We start from the raw sequence: 22,492 nt of genomic DNA on the forward strand, positions 1-22,492 counted from the left end.
TGCGATGCTGCAGCTAGTAAAACGACCAAAATGCTGGCTTGCATCCATAGATGCTTCTCAAGCAAATCCCGGGACATCATTCTCCCCTTGTACTCGGCCTTAGTGAGGCCGCAGCTGGAGTACTGCGTCCAGTTTTGGGCTCCAGAATTCAAAAAGGATGTGGAGAAGCTTGAGAGAGTCCAGAGAAGAGCCACACACATGATCAGAGGTCAGGGGAGCAGACCCTACGATGACAGGCTGAGAGCCATGGGGCTCTTTAGCCTGGAAAAGCGCAGGCTCAGGGGTGATCTGATGGCTGCCTATAAGTTTATCAGGGGTGACCACCAGTATCTGGGGGAACGTTTGTTCACCAGAGCGCCCCAAGGGATGACGTCTAGGTCGAACTGTCATAAACTACTACAAGACCGTTTCAGGCTGGACATAAGGAAGAATTTCTTTACTGTCCGAGCCCCCAAGGTCTGGAGCAGCCTGCCACCGGAGGTGTTTCAAGCGCCTACCTTGAACACATTTAAGAGCAAACTGGATGCTTATCTTGCTGGGATCCTATGACCCCAGCTGACTTCCTGCCGTTTGGGCAGTGGGCTGGACTTGATGATCTTCCGGGGTCCCTTCCAGCCCTAATGTCTATGAAATCTATGAACTTCCATGATTAAACTACAACTAAATTATCTAAGTTAGTGTTGATTTTCAGAGATGAGCATGAACCAAACCTCATTTCCCAGTTAGAAATGCCCTCATTTGTGTTACCAAGCCAAGCATGTTATGCTAGTCAATACTTAAATTTTATAAGGTTCTTATCTCAGAGTTATGGTTAAAAGAAGGTTTCATCAATAAGCACTTGAGTAAGAAGATACTTGGCAGGGAGAATCTCCGAAGGGTCTCATGCATTGCACCCATGAGACTAGAAGCACATTCATGTTGGCCTTGCTATGTTAATGTGTTTCTTGAACATGTATATGAGAAGATCATAAATAACAATAGAGGGAAGACAGATAAGAGTGTGTGTGTGAAAGAAGTAGGCAAGAGAAAATGTGAAATGCAGGAGGAGAAAGTGGAAAGGGACTGAAAGAAGGTAAAGTAGCAGGTGAAGGGCAAGAAGAAGCAATAGGCCATGAATGAGTTGGGAAAGACAAGAAGTGAAAATTGCAAAAAGTGATAAAGTGGATGAAAGGAAAGCAAAAGGAAAAGAAGTAAACAAAAGGGTTTTAAGAGTAAAAATAAGTGTGAGGGAGGAAAAGGAAGTAGGGAGATAGTTACATGAATGCTTCCCCATTGTATCTATGTCCTGCTTCTTGCAACAGTTGCTCATTATTGGCTAGACAGTCTCTCACTCAGATTTTATTTCAAGTATTTTATTAAATGGGCCAAGAGCACCTGCGTTTCCACAGTGCCACCTGTTCTTCCCCCCCTACCAAAGATTAGGCCTGCTGAAAACAGACAAAAAAGGACACTTACAAGAGCTGAGTCAGTTTTGAAAACACTTCAGCTAGCATTTAAATCCAGAAGAGCAGGGCACATTTTAGGTAATAGCATGTATCATGTTACATAAAGGTTGCTAAACCAACTACTATCTTTGAGAACATCCCTGCTAAATTGTGTACAAAATGCCTGTTGGCATCTGTGGGAACTGCGTGCACGCTTTCATTTGGATAACATGGCCTGTTATTGTGGCATATTAATGGTAGCTCAGCTGCTGTTTGGATCTCTTTTTTATCAGATGAAACTTTAATACTTTAAAGCCAACATGATGTGCTAATGAAGGACCACCAATATGTTTCCTTACACAGGATACAGTCAAGAAGAGGATGGGGGCTGGTCTTCATTTGTAAGTATTATTATTTTCATACACTTAACCCACAAAAGCAGATCCTGTGGTCTAAATTTTATCATAAGTTCTATCATTTACTGCCTCTCCCTCCCCTCCTTCCCAGCAGAAGTAGAAACAAAGGAAAATTCTGAGGTTGTTTGGGGACAGGGAGGGGAGAACAGAAGGCAGAGAGGACTGGAGCTGTTTTATGCCTAATACTCTGACATCAGCAATGAAAAACACAAAAAAAACCCGCAAAAAAGCTTTGTGATTGTAGCACTAATTCTAGGTTCAGTTTGGATCAAGAGATCACAGCCTGCGCTTTGCTCAGATGGATTTATAGCCATATTTTATAGTTATATTTCACTCCTTTGGAAACAATGATTAGTAAAGAAAGTGTGGCTTTGTAGCTTAAACGAAAAAAAAAAATGTTGCCATTCTGGCCATTATGATCTGCATCTTTAGAAGTCGAAGGAAACATTTTCCAGCTGAAAACATTGCCACCATTACATGCTTCTCTTCATGTACAAAAGTGAGTCACTGTCTCTATCATAAATCATTTGTATCTGTTCTCTCCATTTTTTGTTCCCCATCATGGAAAAAAACATCTAGACTGAAATTATGCATTTAACCTTCTTTTTGTATGGAAAATGTAACAGGAAGATAACAGGAAGAAACCTCAGTTGGTTGGCTGAATATAAACAAATTGAGAAACATACACTCTTACTTTGTGCAATACTGACTAGCCCTGGAGCCAGCACCAGTGTTTTGAGACATTATGACACAGCTTTAAAAATGTTCAGTGCTGATGCAATTCTCTCCCTTGAAACAAGTGGCAGTTTTACCACTGCCTTCAGGAGAGTCAAAGGTTGGTCAATGCTGAGCATTTTTGCAACTCCCACTCTAGAAGCTTGTCAGAAGCTTAATATCATGGCCTTTTTATATCAGTAACAAGTTACACTGACTCTGATATAGCTAGAGTCACGTCACCATGGGCTGAAATTCTGTTATAAGTTACAGAATATACAAATTAGTCTGGGTTAATACGGGGCTATAAGACTCCAAACAAAATCCTAGGTGCTTTAGGAAACGATGTTAACAAGATGAACAGCCTACTGATCATGCCACCACTGAATGAATGCCTCAACTTGCTCCCAAGAGGTACTATTACTTTCAAATACCACCATTTGGATGAGATGTAAAAGTGAGGTCCTATACCTGTACCGTTTTATGCCATTCTTTCTAAGAATTAAAATATTAATCTATGTGATTCCAATGCTAAGGTGGTGGAAATTGTATAAGAACATAGGAAAGAAAAATTCAAATGGGTAACTTTTCTATCTCAAACTTCAGCTAATGCTGCTATTGTGAAAAGATACCACAGTTTAAGACAAAAAGCGTTATATGCTTTTTGTAAATAATTACCACTGGCTAATTCCACCAGTGCATCCCACCACTGCATTTCAGTAAAGAATCAAATCGTTCCTGTGTGATTTGGTATCTTCTACGGCAGTGGTTCCCAACTTTTTTATATTGCAGCCTGGCACAGGAATGGGACAGGCTGCATGGAGTTGGTTGTCTCCCACCCAGGGCTGCACTGCTGCCCAACTTTAACCCCACATGTGACTGTTGGCAACAGAAGCTGCTTGCCCAGGTGGACAGATGGGTGTCCGAGCAGGGGTGGGGCATGCCATGACCCAGCAGCCAACCCTTCACAGCCTGGTACCAGGCTGCAGCCTGGTGCTTGGGAACCTTTGTTCTATGGTGAAGGGCAACACCTTATAGAGATTTTTATTAAGCCATGCAGTATCCAGTGGTTACATCAGGTTTTCACTCACATATGACAGGATGAAGAAGAAGATGACTATGAGAGCCCAGATAATGAAAATGAACAGGATGATGGAGCTGACTATGAGTCTCCAAGTGAAGAACCAGGTGAAGCAGGACCTGATAGTGATGATTATGAACCTCCTCCGTCCAATGATGCAGCACACCATAATGTAATATTTCCTGCCAAATCAATTCCAAGCAACACCGACTATATAGGTAAGTAAAACAAAGTGCGATTATGTAAGTGACTGGATGTCTTATGGGGTTGGTAATGGGATTTATAGGGTATCATCTCACAAGCAACAATACAACTCATGCCAACATTTGTAACAACACTGACTTACTAGAACCTGATGGTTGTCTGGCCTAATGGACTGCTTACAGACATTAAAAAAAACCCCCAAATGCTGCTTTATTTGAAACTCCACGTGCCCCATACTGAGTCCAGTGCATGCCCAGAAGAGGCATTGTGTTAGTTGAACCCAGCTCACCCAGTGACTGTATAGATCAGGCACTCTAGTGTGGGGTTTTGGTGCTTTTATCTAATAGATGACTGAATCAGCTTTAGATAAAAGCACCAAAAAGCCCTGCTGAAGTGCTTGATCTATAAAGCTGCTGCAGAGCCAGGTCAAACTAAAGCTCTGCTTCTTCCAGTCAAGCCCTTTTTTTTAATGTCTGTAAGCAGCCATGAAGCTTAGCTCACCATTTCAGCCAATGTCCATGCATGTAATTGGGAAGGTTAACAAATACTGTGCATGTCACAAAACTCACCATGCTTCCAGCTGGCAGTCATAGAAGACAGCCCAAAGAGTGATCAAAGATTAAAAGTGAAACATCCTCTTATTCCTGATCTCAGTGGTGTGCTATATGGGTACAGTGTTCAGCAGCATCACCTATGCACATAAGTACTTTCACTGAATACGCATATACAGTAAAATGTCAGGTAAGCAACATGTAACAATTAGTTTGGAACCTGCATAGAATTAAACACACTTACTTTCTTTACTTGTTTTGGTATTTAACTCCTGGATAGTTAGTTATAACAAAAGAGTTGTAAGCATCCACTGAAAACAGGTCTAAGTGGAATCACTTTTCTGCAGTTATAATTTCTTGGAGCTGATTCTCCATTGACCCACAACTTATTTATATCCCTGCAAAACACTTCTGTTTGGACTGAGTAGTACATGTGCATGGTAGAAAATTGGGCTTAACATTTTTATCCATCAGGACTGAAGAGGACTTGGTAAATAAAGCAACCATATATTTAGTTTACAGTACATTAAGAGAAAACATGAGAGTTTATATGAGGCCTCTTTTTTTATAAGACTGAGTAGCAGATACATGAAATAACCCTTTTGTGTAGTTGTTTAGTTTATATATTTTTCTTTTTAGATAGACCTACGACAGCTAGATCATCTCTCCAGCCTCCTATTCCACCACAACGCCCTGGTTCATCTCCCACACCATCACCCTATGGAGGAAGAGGGTTTCCTGTATGTTTCTTTTCCTTTTATTAGCTCCCTTACTCAGCACCTCATATAAGGTCCAGGTATATTATCATATCCAACATGAAAACTTATGCACTTAATTTCTATAAAAATTATGTTTTTTGTGAGAAAAATCAGAACTGGTTGCCAGTAGAGCTTTGCCATTTACATTGTGAGAATTTTGTCAGTTCTCAAGAAAACTTCAGCCTTGAATAGATTCTTCTGGATTACCCCAGTAGCAGATTTGCAGGCCCAACCCTATATACTCTTATTCAAATCCCAGGGAATTCCATGGGACTAAATAGCGGTATAAGTGTTTCTAAATTCTGGTCCTTAATGATATTCAAGAAGTGAGAATTGAACTGATCTGCAAAGAAGCAGGCAAAGATAAGAAAGATGTGAGAGGTAACAGTCCCTTCATTGCTTTTCCTCTGCTGAAGACTGGACAATTTTCTCATATTGTTCAAATCCACTAACAGCCATTGCAGTAACAGAACTTTTGACACCATTTTTTTCTGCATAAATCTGGCCGTGCAGTATCTCAGTATTCTAGCCCAAGTGTAAATGAAAGCCACAATGGACACAAGTTAATTACTAAACATGGAAGCTCCTAACAAGTGGTATGAATTGTCAAGACTTCTGTTCTATACCTCTGCTGTATTGCTTGAAATCCATATAAAACTGGGGCACAGAATAGGTGTCTGAAGATACCCAAGCTTAATTGCAAGCATTTTCATCCTTTCTGAGGCAAGTGGAAACACACTTTTATCTTTGGTCTCAGTCCTCCCAATAAGAAGGAATAACTTGGTAGATCAACTTCCACAAGCTCCCTCAATGTCCTATAGATTCCTATGCCCCCTCTAGGCTGCTTAGTAGGGGTGTGCAAAACAGGCTGTCTTCAATTCAGATTTGGATTCTACCTGAATCGGGGCAGTGATTTGATTCATTGATTCAGATCACTGTCCCCCATTTGATTTGGCTGAATCTGAAGATTCGGACATAGACACAGCTTTAAACATTTTTTCTACATACCTTGAGGTACTAGGTACGGCTCATTAACGCTGCGATGGTGGGGTGGATGGAGCATGGAGAGAGGGAGGGGGGCAGCGCGTTTGGCAGCAGACCCAGAAGTGGACTGGAAGTGCTTCAGGTCTGCTGCCAAGCATGCCGGGGACCCTCCCATGCTCCTGTGGGACATCATCTGCCCCAGAATCTAAGCATTCATAAGCCACCTGGTACCTTGAGGTATGTATAAAAAACATTTAAAACTGTGTCTATGTCCAAATCGTTGAATATTTCAAATCTCTCTGAATCATTTCAGAGGGTTCTGATTCGATTTGGAGAGATTTAAGTGTCTCCTGACTCAATTTGGATTTGGAGATTTGGCCACTGAAACAGGCCAAATCTCCTCCGAATTGAATCAGTGACTGAAGCTTGACACATCCCTACTGCTTAGCCCTCCTGGCCCTGCATTTCTCTCCTCAAAATTCTATTACCAGAAATACAAAGTGTACTGTCTATCATATACCCCAGCTGCATTAAGGCCAAAATTGCAAGATGTAAGACCATTCTCTCTGTTCTTCCCTACTGCCCCTGGCTTGCTCACGCCTATCTTTGAAGGTACCTTGTACTGTGTTTTCTGCATCCAGCACATAGATAGATGTACAGCTGCCAAAAAGGATAACCTTCTGCAGCAGAGCACAAAGGGCCTTTAGATCCTAAAGGACACAAAGGCTGACAGCTGTGATGTGGTGGGTTTGAGAATGACTTATACATAGAATGGGAATGCTGAGACTAACTTTAACCATTCATAAAACAATTTATTTTAGCTGCCATCTTTCCCTCCTCCATCAAGCAATAACGATGTGACTAGAGATAGAAGCACCAAACCTTTAAAACGTAAGTGCAAGCTTGTCTCAGGTTAAGCTATGGCCTAGCACACATTTAAACTGTCTCCAGCTATAGCAATATTAGTAGTTCTTTCTACCTGCTAATCTGCCATGGATTGTATATCCCATTCTGAAAAAATATACAATTTAATCTCTGCCTGCCTCCTGGTTATTCTTTCCAGTATTTTTTAACTACATTATTGTATTGTTTAATTTGAAGAAGGGAAATCAGTACACAATAGATATGGTATATACTTTATTCTGTATGGCATTTATGCATTAGTTTTACACAATATTTTTATTTAGCCCCAGCCCCTTCTATAGACAGAAGCACAAAACCCCCACTGGATCGTCCTGGGCCACCATATGAAAGAGAGAGCCCAGTACCAGGTCAGTATTTTATTACCATCATATCAACTGCTGATGTTTGTTGCTCAATTTTGTCAATTTAAGTTTTATTAGTAGAAGTTTTTTTTCCCACGGAACATGTTTTAATATGCCATATTTGCATACCCCACACACCATTTTTCCTAAAAATTAGCCTTCCAAAATCCAAGACAGTTCATGTCTTAAGAAAGAAACTGATTTTTCTGCTCTGATTCAAAGCACCCCTCAAAAAATGCCAGGTCTTAGCACTTGTTTTTTGACTATGGAAAAACAGAGCAATTTTTCTGTTGCAAAAAACTCAGAGAGACCTTGACAGGTCAGAATGCTTTTGATAATATGGATTCCTATTTGAAATCTCTGGGTTTAATCTTGTGAATACACCTTAAAAGGATCTTGTGGCACCCTTATTGAGAATCGTTGGTATAAGAAAAGAGAGAAGATAATACAGCATTGTTACTACTACTTCTGTGATGTGATATACTATATCCGGGTTTGCTGTCTGTATTTAAAAGAATGTTGAGAAATTTAAGAGAATTCAGAAGGGAGTTATAAAACTTATTTGGGGACAAGAAAATAAATGACTATTGTAGACATAAAATGTGATGCCATTACATTTTTTAAGAAAAGGCTAATATTAATGGCTCCTTAATCTATCAATTAATGGCATGAAAGAGCCAATAACAACGCTGAAGATAAAAGAAAATAATTTGAAAATGAGATGCAACTTTATATACCAGGTGAGAAATTATTCATTGTAATAACTTCATAAGACTGTCATGATTCAGAGCCCAAGTATCTTTTCCTGCACTTGCATCTTTGGGGACTTGGGTCTTTGAATCCATTAAATTCACTGTGCAAACAAGATAGTCAAAGACTGACCTTATGAGCCTCCACTGTTTTAGAAACCTTTATATTGATTACCTTAAGTTTGTTTTTAGAAAAAAAATATTTATTCTTTTCAGGAAAGAGGCCACCATTTCCTGAAAAGGTAAGAGGACTTCTGGTTGGTACTTATTAGTACATTTCAACCCCATTGAAACATACTTATGTGTTCTTTTAACTTTTCCTTACTGTTTTTTACAGTCTCTGACACCAAATCTAAGGTAAGAATTTATGCTACAGGTTACATACATAAATGCATTATGGGGGTTACCAAATGATACTATATTAAATAATGTCTGATCTCACAACATACCTCTCATATTATAGATCTCTGGGGGAGCAGTTAGCAAAGATACAAAAACCTCCTATACCACCAACTGAGAGATATGAAAGAGGTCACCCAACCCCTGGAAGGAAGTTACCACCCATAAGGTAAGAATAATTTTTTTTTATGTTAAATTCAAATACGAACAACAACAACAAAAATGAAAATGCTACATAAATTAATGTAATGAATCTCTTCAGAAACACCAATACCTGTAAATGCTGCAGGAGTGCTTATGAGTTGTATTCCTTATTGTAAAAGAAAAAAAAAGCGCCCTGTACTTTAAGGGCCTACTACAAACATGAAAGTGAAGGGCAATGTATCACAGAGAAAGAGGAACATTCTCCATGATGGGCTTCTTGTTAGAAACCTCCGTCTCATGATCCACATTGCCACACGCAAGCCCATATCCCTTTTATAGCATACAGGAGAGAGGAAGGTTTAAACCATTCCCCAGCTCCTCAGTTCTGCTACCCTACAAGTCCCTACATTCATGGCCAGCTTCTAAATAGGGTCTTATGTTTTATTAAGAAAAAATGTGTTCTATTAACTGACCAGCATAATTTAAATACTAGAAATGAAACCATGTGTCCTTATACAAGACTGTCAAACACTACACCACTGGATAAAAGTTCCAAGGGAGCAATATTTTTTCATTGCTCAGATGAATTTAAAGGCCAGATCATGTTTCCAACTCCACTACTGGGAATCAAAGATTGCAGATGCAGTCACCAATGCAGAGCTGCTAGACTATGCCTCAGTCCTATAATAAGCACATCAGAAATGGCCTACTGCATCTGTCCAGAGCTCATTACAGGGTCAGAGCCTTATACCACCTTTGGTTATGATTTCAGATCAAGAACTCAGGTGTCTATCTGAGCAAAAAAAGAAACTAGATTAGAAGTTACACCTGTGTAATTTTGTGTCTGAAAGAATTGATATAATCAGAAGACTCTGCTAAAATTATGGCCATGTGTATAAATAGAGAGAAAGTGAATGATTGATTTTTCCATCCATCTACATTTTTTCTTCTTCTTTTATTTCAATTAAGGCAGGGTTGGGCACCAGAAAAGAAACCTGATGTAAGTATATTTCAAAGTAAATATTTTAATGTAATTGTAATACATATACTTAAATGGCATAAACTCTGTTTAAGACGGGCTATCACTTGTATATATTAAAAACCCCCAAACACTAATAATTCTTTCTTAACATAGGCCTTCATTTTTAGTTGGTTCTTCCAGACAAAGTTCAGTGTATTCACTAGATACACTATCTTAGAAATTAGAGAAGCAAAAATTAAGGCCAATATTAATTTTAAGTCACTACTGGCTTTGCATACCCCTGTTTTGGCTTCTCTAACTTGAGCTGTCTTTTCAAAGAGTGTGAATTCACTGCTTCTGCCCTGGGAACTATGACAGCTTCTACCTGCTGAATATCTTCTCCCTGCATGTTGAGGGTATCTTCTGTTGAACACCTTATGGCTTATGCATTTCAAAAAAATCTTGACCTTTGATTTCCTTTCTTCACAATCAAAACTTCTAAAATAATATGGCATTTCCAAGAGAAATATCAATGTAATGGGTAAAACAGTCAGCTACTTTTGGTTTTCTTACATACTGAAAATGTCACTGACTTCTAATTTTTAGATTTATTAATGGGCAATACAGTTGTGATCTTATGAACTTCTAAACATTTTTTCTTTTTCTACAGGAAGAAGAAGAGAGTAAGTATCTAAAAATATATATTTAATATATCAAGGAATTCTTTGTATTTTGTTTTTAAAATCTCAAATGAATTAACAGATATGTGCATACTTATAAAAATATATTATATCTTGACAAATAACTCAGAAAAAAAATCACAAAAACATTTAATCAGCAGAAGCACAAAACATGAAATTAAGGCAAAAGTTCTTTCAGTTAGCCAATTATAACACTTGTTTCTTATCCTCATTACAACTGAATAACAGTTAATTTAATATATTTTCTTTATAAAAATGTATAGTTTGAATATACAACCTATCATATTTTATTTCTTTATATATTGGGCCAAACCCTGCTTGCATTAGTCACACATGTAGTATTGCTGCCAGAGGGCTCCAGGGTGAGCCCTGGGCTGGAGGCAGCCTCCTGCATCATTGTCTACACATGCATTTAATCTCACTAATTTATTGTGCCATCAGATTGTACTTGTATCTGATGGGACTATCCAATGGTGCAGTAAATTGGTCTACACTGGTCTAATTTCTGCACATGTGTAAAAGATGACACTTTACTGTGCAGTTAATTAGTCTACTGTATAGTAAAGTACACATGTAGATACGTCCTCTATACTGAGGGTAGTGCCAAAAGAGATGTTTAATCCTTCTGTTGAAGCTTACAAAGAAGACGGTGTCAGAAAATAAACATGACTGAAGAATGAAGCTTCAAATCCAATGGTCAACAGTGGCATAACAGATAGAACTGCTTATAGTGCTTTATCTTTGATCTGCATAGAATATACTTTATCCAAAGGACTTCTAAAGTTGGACTATCATTTTTCTAGAGTAGAGCTTCCAAAACTATAATAAAAAACTTTAACATATCGAGATTAGTATATCCCTATTAAGGGCATTTTAATAAACCATTTGCTCCATTAATTGTACCTAATTAAAAAGTCAACTGCAGTTAGGAGGTATTAGTTCAGTAACACTGTCTTTACAAGTTACTGTAAGAGTGTTATATTTAACTTCCTGTTAGGTAGTTTTAACTAGTTTCATTTTTCCTTTCCACAGCAGTACCACAGAGGTCAGTGCCACAGCTATCTTTACCTCCCTACAGTTCCAACACTTTCCCTTCGAGATCTGCCAAACCACCACCTAAACCTAGTCCATCAGGATCCAACAGTATGCCTGGTGCATATGGAGAAAGGTGTGTTTTAATAGTTAGTCTCATTCATTTTGACCTGCTCACTATTTTTGGGCAACAGCAGTAAGTTGGTGCTTTAAAAGACTCAGAAAGACACATCAATGAGTTTATTATTAAAGTTAGATTTTTATATCTGCTCCCTTGACTTGTAGTCTTTCCCAGTAGTGAGGGACCAAGGCATCAGCCCCAGGCTTCCATTTAGAGGGCGCACAAGAATGGCAGCTGCTACTGCTGCCAGCTCAGCCACTGCAGCTGGTCTGTCCTCTGCTGCTGCCACTGCAACCCAGGGCACAAACTCTGAAATTTCCACTATCACACAGAAACCCACAGCATTTTCAGGGTCCCAAATATCCATGAATTTCACTAAAGCAGATAGCATGCATCGGACAGCCTGTGGGATCATTCCGTGTTTTAAAAAAAAAGTGGGTCTTACTTTAGTTTGAATTTGTTAGCTTTCTGGTTATAGAATCATAGAAAATTAGGGTTGGAAGGAACCTCAAGAGGTCATCTAGTCCAACCCCCTGCTCAAAGCAGGACCATCACCAACTAGATCATCCTAGTCAAGGCTTGGTCTAGCTGGGTCTTAAAAACCTCCAAGGATAGAGTCCACAACCTCTCTGAGTAACCTGTTCCAGTGTTCTACTACCCTCCTAGTGAGAAAGATTTTCCTAATATTTAACATAAACTTCTCTTGCTGCAACTTGAAACCATTGCTCCTTGTTCTGTTATCTGCTACCACTGAGAACAGTCTAGTTCCATCCTTTTTAGAGCCACCCTTCAGGTAGTTGAAGGCTATTATTAAATCCCCCTCAGCCTTCTTTTCTTCAGACTAAATAAGCCCAGTTCCCTCAGTCTCTCCTCATAAGTCATGCCCCAGGCCCCTAACCATTTTTGTTGCCCTGCACTGGGCTCTCTCAAATTTGTCCAGATCCTTTCTGTAGTGGGGGACCCAAAACTGAACACAGTGCTCCTGATGTGGCTTCCCCAGTGCCAAATAGAGGGGGAAGAATTGCTTTATTTGATTTGCTGGCAATGGTCCTATTAATGCAGCCCAGTATGCTGCTAGCCTTCTTCACAAGAAGGGCACACTGTTGGCTTCTATTCGGCTTACTCTCCACTCTAACCCTCAGGTTCTTTCTGGCAGAGCTGCTGCTTAGCCAGTTGGTCCCCTATCTGTAGTGGTGCACGGGATTGGTCTGTCCTATGTGCAAGCCTGTGCACTTGTCCTTATTGAACCTCATGAGATTTCTTTTGGTCCAGTCCTCCTACTCCCCTAGCTTGTGTCATCTGTAAACTTGCTGAGGGTGCATACTCTATCCCATCTTCCATGTCATTGATGAAAATATTAAATAAAACTGACCCTAGGACTGACCCTATATTTTAGAGAAGAGTATTTTAGGATCTAACTGTCATGAGCTTCAATTAGGCACTTATTTTAGGATACTTTAGTTGGTAATTGCCTAATTTTAGGCATGTATTTCTCTACACTTCATCTGTCATGCCTGTCTAAATTGTAAACTTTTGGGGAAGGGGCCTGTTCCATATTGTCTGTACACCACCTAGCTCAATGATGTTTGGTCTTAGAAGGGCTTCTAAGATCTCAAAGGGGCTTCTAGACACTACAGTGGAATTTTCAGCTCTCTTAGGCTCACAATTAGAGACAAGTCAGAGCCTCCAAAGGCCAAAAAAAGGGGAAAAAAAAGAATGAAAGAAAAAAAAAGTGCAGTATTACCACATATGCACTAGGACTGTGTGAAGTTTTGGTTGCTGATTTGATTTGGTGGCCAAATCTCTGAATCCAAATTGAATCAGGAGACCTTTCCATCTCTCTGAATTGAATTGGAAGCCTCTGAATTGATTCAGAGAGATTTGATGATTTATACATAGACAACTTTAAATGTTTTTTCTACATACCTCAGGGTACCAGGTGGCTTGTGAATGCTGAGATTCTGGGGGAGATGGAGTGTCCCTTGGGAGCACGAGGCAGCAGACCCCTAAATGGACCAAAAGCACTTCCAGTCCACTTCCTGGTCCACCCACTGGGGAGTGTGTGGGGGACAAACTCAGTGACTGGTGCTTCCTGGGTATTGGGAGCACCTGGGGTCCCTCCACAGCCAATCGCTAAGCCAGAGGGGTGCAGGGAGGGGGGGTGGCCCTGCGCACTCAGCAGCACAGAGTACTTTCAGTCCACTTCCAGGTCCACCTCTCAGCATGTGGGAGACCTCCTGTGCTTCTGTGAGATGCTTCATCTGCCCCACCGTCTCAGTGTCCATGAGCCATGCCTGATACCTTGAGGCATGTAAAAACACATTTAAATATGTGTCTATGGCTGAATCACTGATTCTCTGAATCAGCATCAAATCTTCAGATTTGGATTTGGCCAAATCAAATTGAGACAGTGATCCAAATCAACTACTTAAATCACTGTTCCTGATTTGGGTCAAATCCAAATCGAATACAGCCTGTTTTGCACACCCCTAATATGCACCTCAGATATATATAGTTGGATCCCCCAAATTTAAGCTTTGGAAAAATAAAAGGAGCCTAAACTATGGTAAAAAGTGTTTTAAATTCATAGAGTAAGATAGAAAGGGGCCCTTGTGATCACCAAGCCTTACCTCCTGTATTACATGGGACAGGAGGCCACAGGATTCCCATCAATTAATCCATCTCCAAACTAGGGATTGGCTTTTGAAAAGCATCCAAAGATAATTTAAAATTTTCTAGCGATGGAGAATCCACTCTGACATTTGACAAGTTCTCCCAAGGGCTAATATCATTCATTGTTATAAAAAAGTTGATCTTACTTTAGTTTGAATTTGTTAGCTTCAGGATATGGAACTTTTTGTACTTTGGTCTGCTGGACTGATAATCCTGCTGTTGAATTTATTTTCCACATATAGAGTGCAAACAAGTCAATCCTTAATCTATTTCTGATAAACTAGACAGATTGTGCTCCAAGAGCCTTTCACCATAATCCAGGTCTTCCAATCCTATAATGATTTTTATAGCTCTTGTCTACTCCCTCTCCTATTTATCAGCATTGATCTGGAAGTATAGACATCAAAACTGGATTCAATATTACAGAGGTAGTTGCAAGACTGTCAAATACAGAGGTAATATTACCTACTTCCAAACTCAGTCTTCTTACAGACCTAGTACCAATGGATAAGGAAAAGGAATAAAGGAAAGTGAACAGCACTACAACTCCTATTTCAGGACCACTAGAGTCAAAACCCAGGTTCCCTGCCATGCTGATATCTTTGCTGTGTTTTTAGGCTATGCCTTCTATCACATCTGAATGACTAATCCCTAGGGGAGAAACAGGGTGCATAATTACCTTGCTGATTTTCATAGGGGGTAGAGCGGGCCATCCTCATCTTTCATGGGTCCTTAAAGAAAAAAAAAGGATTGAAGATTTTGGAGATATGCCCTACATCTGAGGCTGTGTCCATACAGCATAGAGCATAAAAATGCCAGTTCAAATAACTCCTTTTGACATGTGTCATAGGCTGTTTCTGTGTTATACTATTTATGCTGATCTTCACTTTTTTCCCTCCCCAGTACTAACAGCCTGTCTTCAGGTGGCTCATTACCATCCCGCTTTCAATTAGGTTTGTATAATTACACTCCTACATTTTAACTCCTAATATAATATTTTATTATTTCAGTGCAGTAAATATGAGTGTCTATATCACAGATACAAAATTCTACATGCATTATTAATAGAAACATTTTGTTTGGTATCTCCTTTAATGTGCTTACCCTGTGTTTAAGGTTTATTTTCCTGTTAATTTTGGTTTATTGTCTATTAAACCATTATAGAAGAACTTCAAGTATCGGTTTCATTTCAGCGATTACTTAAAACCACTTATCTCTGAATACTCTGTAAGTGGGTCATTTATCATACTAGCTTCTGCAGAATTCATTCCTTTATCAACTCCTCAGACACCTCTCTAAGGAAAAGTTCAGTAAACACATAAACAAAACAAAATCTTATATGCTTTTCCAGACAGTAGGAGCTCCTACAGGCATGTGAAAATGCAGCATGTCAGAGCAGACTCGATTCTGCTGAAGAACGGAAATGAACCCACTCTAGCATGGACATGAGCTGCCAATGCGAGGAAGTGGTCAGTAAGGCTAGCTGCACCTTGTCGTGCATCTACAGATGCATCACAAGCAGGTCCAGGGAGGTGATCCTTCCCCTCTATGCAGCACTGGTCAGGCCACAGTTGGAGTACTGCATCCAGTTCTGGGCACCGCACTTCAAGAGGGATTTGGCTAACCTTGAGAGGGTCCAGAGGGGGGCCACTCGCATGGTCAGGGGGCAGCAGGCCAGGCCCTACGAAGAATCTATTCAGCCTCCATGAGAGAAGACTGAGAGGGGATCTGGTGGCCATCTATAAACTCACCAGGGGGAACCAGCGGAAAATAGGTGAGGCTGTGTTCTCCCGGGCACCACCTGGGATAACAAGGAATAACAGCCACAAATTGATTGAGAGCAGGTTCAGGCTTGGTATCAGGACACATTACTTTATGGTTAGGGCTGCCAGGCTCTGGAATGGGCCCCCAAGGGAGGTGGTGCTCTCCCCTCCCTTGGGGGTCTTCAAGAGGAGGTTGGATAGATATCTGGCTGGGGTATTATGATCTCAGCACTCGTTCCTGCCCAGGGCAAGGGGTCAGACTTGAAGGTCCCTTCTGACCCTAGAAACCTAGAAAGAAACTATAGCAGCTTTCCGCATCACATGTATCAGTGTCCCTGTGCATCTCCATGCTGAATAAAATGGTGGCAGGGTGCTTTGAAATAAAACATGTTAAATGAACTTTAGTTCAAAGCATACCTCTGCCATTTTTTCAATGTGGGGACACATGGGAACACTGATAGACACGATGTACAGGAGCTTTTAATTAGTGTGGCTTGCTAATTAAAGCTCCCAGAGCTGCATCCCAGAGCACATGTAAAAATGCCCTAAAAGAAAAGCCCCTTTCTGCTCTGGCTGCTGCTTGCAACAAGCTGTTTCCTTTGCAACTTGTATCCTTTCTCTTCTGGGAGTTCCTAAAGCTTCCAGTAATGCCCCACTTATAAGAATAAGTTCTCTTGGCAAGTCTGCCTGTTCCTCCTTAAAGGAACAGCCCACCCTGTTGTAACTCTCTATTTCACATTTGTTCTGAAGGCCCCATAAGATTATATTATGTTTTGTTAAGAACAATACTGGATGTTTCCGATACTGTACTAATATATTTATTGGGACAGGAGGAGGAAAATTTTCCAGGGAGAAACTTTTTCCTCAGTTAGAATTAAAATTGTACAGTAGCAAACTCTAAATTTATTCTTGGTATATGCAGACTTATTGTTGCTACTACTATGTTCTTTATGTCTGATGTCAGGGAGGGTATGACAGGGCATGGATTACACCAGATATGCCCCGTACATGTTATTTCCTTCTAAAGCATCTATTACTTGCCACTACCAAAGATAGGATACTAAGTTAGATGGACCACTGGTCTACCCTAGTATGGGATTTCTTATGTTCTTATGTTTTTAATAACGTGGTTGTTTTTTTAAAACAGTGTAAGTTAAAAATAAAGCAAAGCTGGAAATTGAAAATGTCTTGCTTAACAAGGCAGTAAAAAAGTGCAAATCACAAATCATAAAGTCATCTTATAAACTGTGGAAGTGCAACACTGTGGTTTGTAAATATTAAAATTATATGTAACTTGAGATACTCTCATGGTTAAATGATGGCTGTACATACCCTAAAGAACCATAACTTCTAGTATGGCAATAGTCTTTGAGATACTGGAGTCCCACTGAGGTCTGGGAGAGTGGCAGCCATGCTGAGCAAGAACAATTTGTTACTTTCTTTTAAGATACCTATACCAGATTCTCAAACACTAAGCAAGATTGTAAATTTTGCCCTTTTTCAGGCTACTTTACACTTCAAAGTGGTGTAGACAATTACTCTGTGTTCTAGTATCTACTCCATAAATCTTTGTTTCTTTTCTAAGATTTCTTGTAATCTATTATGGAATTTTAAAGGTCATATCAACAGATCTCCTTCACGAGGCACAGCAGATAGCAGACCCCCATTACCAGTTCCCAACAGACAGATGGCCCGGTCCCAGAACACAGAGGAAAATGAGGTATAAAATGTCATAAATATTAATCCAAATTGTTTTGAACAGCAAAAGAACTAATTTTGTAAGACATCCTTTTTTCTAAATTAGTTTTCAGAAATAATTTGATGGTATACACCATGGAATTTACTTTCAGTTTCTCTTACAATGTCAAAATGTTTTTGCTTTCTTAATACATAGAAAAGAACAGGAAAATACACAAAGATAGATTGCTTCCTGTTTTGCAAAGTTGCCCTAAGTATTCTAAAATCCTTTGGATTAAGTTCTCCTTTAACAAAAAAGGCATGTAAAGCCAAGAGAAGAATAATCATTCTCTCTGAGAATAATTGTGCTCTACAGTTCTTTGAAGATTATCTGCCTTTAGCAATCAATTTTTTATTATTTTTGACAGCTCACTTAGAATAAGTCTGTGTGAATACCTTTAGGATAGGAGATTCACATTAAGTTACAGCTCTAGTCTAAACTGCTGGTAGAAAATGGAAACATTTTTGCCTGGTTGGCATACAGACAACAAATGTTACAGAAATATAGTATTCAACAAAAAACATTTTAGAGCCCATGATGTTTCCCTAGTTTCCATGCCAGCAATGTGTCAAGGTACGCAATCACCTTGTGGAGTGTGGGTATTGAAGTGATCAGTGAGTTTAAAACCCAAGAATGTTGCAATATTATCATCCTTGCATCTTAAATGTTCAGATATTCAGTAAATACATCCAGAATTTTTCTTTATTCGATGAATGTTCTTGTCTGTTTATTTGTATAAATTTGTAACCTCACATAAATTAATTCACTGATGACCAACTTTTTGTACTCTGCTGTACTCCCCCGCATCTCCAAAAAATTTAGGACTTGCTGAATGAAGAATGGTATGTTGCTTACATCAGCCGAGCAGAAGCAGAAGGAGCTCTTCGGAAGATAAACAAGGTATCCATAAACAAAAATGGAAACACTTTAACACTTGTTTAAAGGGCAAAGTTTTATTTCCCTGAATGCAAGGGGATCATACCCCAGATTTTCTTCAGACTACTATTAGTATACGTGAAAACTGCATAAATGGATATGTCATCACAACACCCTGTCCTTTGATCCTCTATTTTTGCATTTAGACAAAAGGATAAATTTGCAGCAGGAAAAGAAAATAATGTGAATTTAATGTATTAGTACATTATCTACCCACTAAGATGCTGATTAACATAACCTACATGCTGGGATGATATTTTTGGTACATAGTAACAAATCCTGAGCTCCTGTCCTTTTCAGATAATTTAGGTCCAAATTCTGTTTTACTTATTAGGCACCTAGGGCATTTATACACTTGCTCTGGGATAGCGGGGGAGGCACTTTAATTAGCACTGATCCGAGAACCACACTAATTAAAAGTGCCTGGAGCATCACATGTTTCAGCATCTCCACCCTGAAAAATGGCAGTGGGGCACTCCTCAAACAAGCTTTAGTTTAAAGTGCCCTGCTGCCATTTTTCAGCGCAGGGACACTGATACACGTGACATTGGAGGCTGCTAGAGCAGGGCTAATTTCCATGCTCCAGCAGTAATTGAGTCTGCTCCAACACACTGGAATTACACCATATTGGAGCAGGATCTCTGCACATTTATAGGAGTCCCTAAAATGGCCCTTTCCCCCATAAGGGAATACATTTATCCCCCATACACATACCACAAAGACAGGCATGTAACTTCATCACCTGGCTGGAGAGGTAGCCTATGACTATAAAGGAGACATTGAGTTCTTATTTAATGACCATTGTTGACACAAGGGAAATATGAAGATGATACTCTGGCTCAAACAGCTTGTAGTGCACCCAGTGCTGTGGCAGTAATGTTACCCCTCCCTACTGCCATCTGGATCCCCACCCAGATGTCCTTTCTTCCCTCTTAAGGTTCTGCCCTGTTATCTCACCTGCCATGCCCTAGGTTCCCAGCCCCCACCTCCAATCTCACCCCTTATGGGCTCTGGGCCCCTCATCCACTGGTCTTGCCCCATGCATACTCTGGGCCCCTCAGCTACAATTACACCCTTGTGGGTTCTATGCTCCTTGGCCTTTGGTCTCACCTTTGTGGGCTCTGGGCTCTTCAGCCCCTAATTTCACCTCACGCTGGCTCTGGGCACCTCAGCCACTAGAATTGCCCTTGCAGGTTCTGAGTTTGCACTCCAGTCCTTGCTGCTGAATATCTCAGTCTTCCGACAAACAGCTGTACTCCTAAAGTGATTGAGCTTCTGCCCAGATGCAGCCCACTGTGTCCCAGACCATGAAAGGGCTATGAGCTGGGTGCCCCTGCAGCACTCCTGTGACCTTCAATTCACCCCTTACAGCCACATCAGGTCCTCAGGTTTAAATGCAAATGGAAAAAAAAATGAGTGTCTGCTTTCAAAATAAGAGGCTTCCCTCCCAGGGTTAATCACAAATTGTGGTAACACTACAACACAGGCTTAAAGCTTGTTGCTTGGTGGTGCAGAGTTTCTTCCTGGCTCCTCTGCAGTCTGGAGTCCTTCCTCCGTGAGCAGTCCCAGCCTGACTCTTTCCTGAAGCTCTGCCTTCTGCAGCCCATATAGCCAGACCGCCTTCTTTGGCTCAGGCCTTGGACTTAGCTGCTACTCCCTGGGTCACCTAACTCTCCACTTCTGCCCCAGGCCTATCAGTCACTGCCTGCACCTAGGATGGTGGCCATTTTGTTCAGGGGCCATTTGCCATTGTCTAAGGGGCTGGGGCCAGTCAGCTAAACTTCGCCTCCCTCTCACCTTCAGTAAAAGTGAAGGGGCCCCATTACACAGGTCTAATGTGAAAAAGATTCCATCCATATGCTGGAGGAGAAATCATCACATTCATACCACAAAGGTGAATATTAAAATAAAATACATTTTTATGCTACTTAGAAATAGGTCACAAGTAAAAAAACAATGGTTTGCACCTATAAAGGATGAACTCCTGGCCTAACTGAAGCAAGTTGAGGTTTTTCTATTTTTGCCACTGAAACAATACTCTCACCCCTACTAACAGGCAGTCTCTCATGCCATTACTATTATTCTTCCCTAGCTTTTGACACAGGACCTTTTAGAAATCAGATTGCAAGGCTTAGTTAGAGTTTTGTTTGTTCTTTAGAGAAGTGGTCTAAAAAAAATTCTTCAAAACCCCTAGTTGAAATTACTCTTTCCAAAAATGTATATTTGAACATGCAAACACATTTGAAAGCATATGCAACTTGTATGTTGGTCAAAAATAGAAATCTTTTTCATGTGTATTCTTTTAGGATGGAACTTTCTTGGTGAGAGACAGCTCTGGAAGAAACAGTACACACCCATATGTACTAATGGTACTATACAGAGGCAAAGTGTACAACATTCAGATTCGTTACCAGGAGCATGAGCAAATTTATATGTTAGGAACTGGATTGAAAGGAAGAGAGGTATAGTATGTTTCTTGGCATCACTGCATTCCCTTTACCTAGCTTCCAGTCTATATCTTCTCAGAATGGTAGGCAGCTTCTCCCCATAGCAGTTCTCTCTCATTCTAGTTTCTGCTTTGGAGATACAGATACAAGCTGGTATAACTGAGTGACCCAAAATCTAGAAATAAACAGATGGCAATATATCCCTATTACAACTTAGCTGATTAGGTGTAGTTACTGGTTAGAAGTGTTCTGTTTCCCCTGAGGTATCAGGTATGGGACAGCTACGTCTAGAAGCAAAAAGCTGAAACGGTGCTGGATGATGTAGTGGCCTGGTCCAGCAAAGCAACTTGTAAAACTTAGAAGAAAGCATTCATAGTCTAAACCAGTGGTTCTCAGCCTATTCGTCCTAGTGGGCCATGCTTGCAGCTCTCAGTGTATTATGTGGGCTGCACCCACACAACTTACTTCCTGTGTATCCATTTAAAAATGTTTAACAGGAAGTCATATGGGCCAAGGCAGCATGCTGATTGGGCAGCATGTGGCCTGTGGTCCGTGGGTTGAGAGCCACTGGTCTAAATAATTACTTTTGGTTTAGATTTCTCAGTTGTAAATATTGTGATAACATTTTTCATCCCCTTCCTCTTGTTTTTTAATCCTCAGGATTTTTCTTCTGTAGCTGATATAATTCAATACTTCCAAAAAACACCCCTTCTGCTGATTGATGGAAAAGATAGAGGTTCAAGAAACCAATGCATGTTAACATATGCTGCAGGACATGCTTAGAAGGAAGCTTAATGAAAGTCATGTTCAGGATCAGCTGCCCACAGGAACATGCAGACCTCAAGAATTTCTATTCAATGAACTAAAATGATGAAGAAATAATTAAAATTACTTTTGATTTAATGAAAAAGAAGATTTTCATTTTAAGATATATTTTAAAACCAATTTGCAAAGTACTTTTTTACTACAACCTATTTATTACTTCCCACTGTTCCTATACATACATATGTTTATGTGACAGATGCTACATCCAACATGAACATGTTGTAGATATAAAATGGTTTCCACATCAAATTACAGAATCTCATGCAATTTACATTGTAACACAAACTTAGGAAGAAAACTAAACTATTGTTCATGTCAGTGACATGATATGTGCCACAGGTTTAGGTTCATGTCGGGTTTATGGTACTCATTACATTAACCTTAAAAATGAAATCAGGTTTGTTTATGCAGTCCGCAATAGCTGTACAGCACAGTGTCAGTGTTTCCTACTTGTTATTATTACTGAAAGATTGTATTGTTTACTTGCATGTATTTTATGGAAATTGATATACGTTAGACTTGTCTTGTATAAATTAAATAGTTGTTAATAAAAATCTCATTCTTCTCAATCCATTTTCAATAGAGACCTCATTATAAACTTACACT

At 39.9% G+C, this 22,492-nt stretch overlaps 1 protein-coding gene across 1 annotated transcript in view; it reads left to right on the plus strand.

Moving 5' to 3' along the window:
* LCP2 (lymphocyte cytosolic protein 2) overlaps window positions 1-21,971 on the plus strand; it is a 57,097-nt gene extending 35,126 nt beyond the window's left edge. The window contains exons 6-21 of the mRNA XM_006035911.2: window positions 1,788-1,825; window positions 3,655-3,853; window positions 5,030-5,130; window positions 6,954-7,023; window positions 7,320-7,403; window positions 8,363-8,388; window positions 8,484-8,503; window positions 8,610-8,714; window positions 9,659-9,689; window positions 10,321-10,333; window positions 11,384-11,519; window positions 15,081-15,130; window positions 17,557-17,660; window positions 18,501-18,578; window positions 20,921-21,076; window positions 21,722-21,971. Coding sequence (XP_006035973.1) covers window positions 1,788-1,825; window positions 3,655-3,853; window positions 5,030-5,130; window positions 6,954-7,023; window positions 7,320-7,403; window positions 8,363-8,388; window positions 8,484-8,503; window positions 8,610-8,714; window positions 9,659-9,689; window positions 10,321-10,333; window positions 11,384-11,519; window positions 15,081-15,130; window positions 17,557-17,660; window positions 18,501-18,578; window positions 20,921-21,076; window positions 21,722-21,844 — 1,334 coding nt within the window. The 3' untranslated portion in view covers window positions 21,845-21,971. The remainder of the gene's footprint in view (window positions 1-1,787; window positions 1,826-3,654; window positions 3,854-5,029; window positions 5,131-6,953; window positions 7,024-7,319; window positions 7,404-8,362; window positions 8,389-8,483; window positions 8,504-8,609; window positions 8,715-9,658; window positions 9,690-10,320; window positions 10,334-11,383; window positions 11,520-15,080; window positions 15,131-17,556; window positions 17,661-18,500; window positions 18,579-20,920; window positions 21,077-21,721) is intronic.
* The last annotated feature ends 521 nt before the right edge of the window (window positions 21,972-22,492 follow it).

Source organism: Alligator sinensis, unplaced genomic scaffold (assembly GCF_000455745.1).
Source record: "Alligator sinensis unplaced genomic scaffold, ASM45574v1 scaffold507_1, whole genome shotgun sequence".
Taxonomy (NCBI): domain Eukaryota; kingdom Metazoa; phylum Chordata; order Crocodylia; family Alligatoridae; genus Alligator; species Alligator sinensis.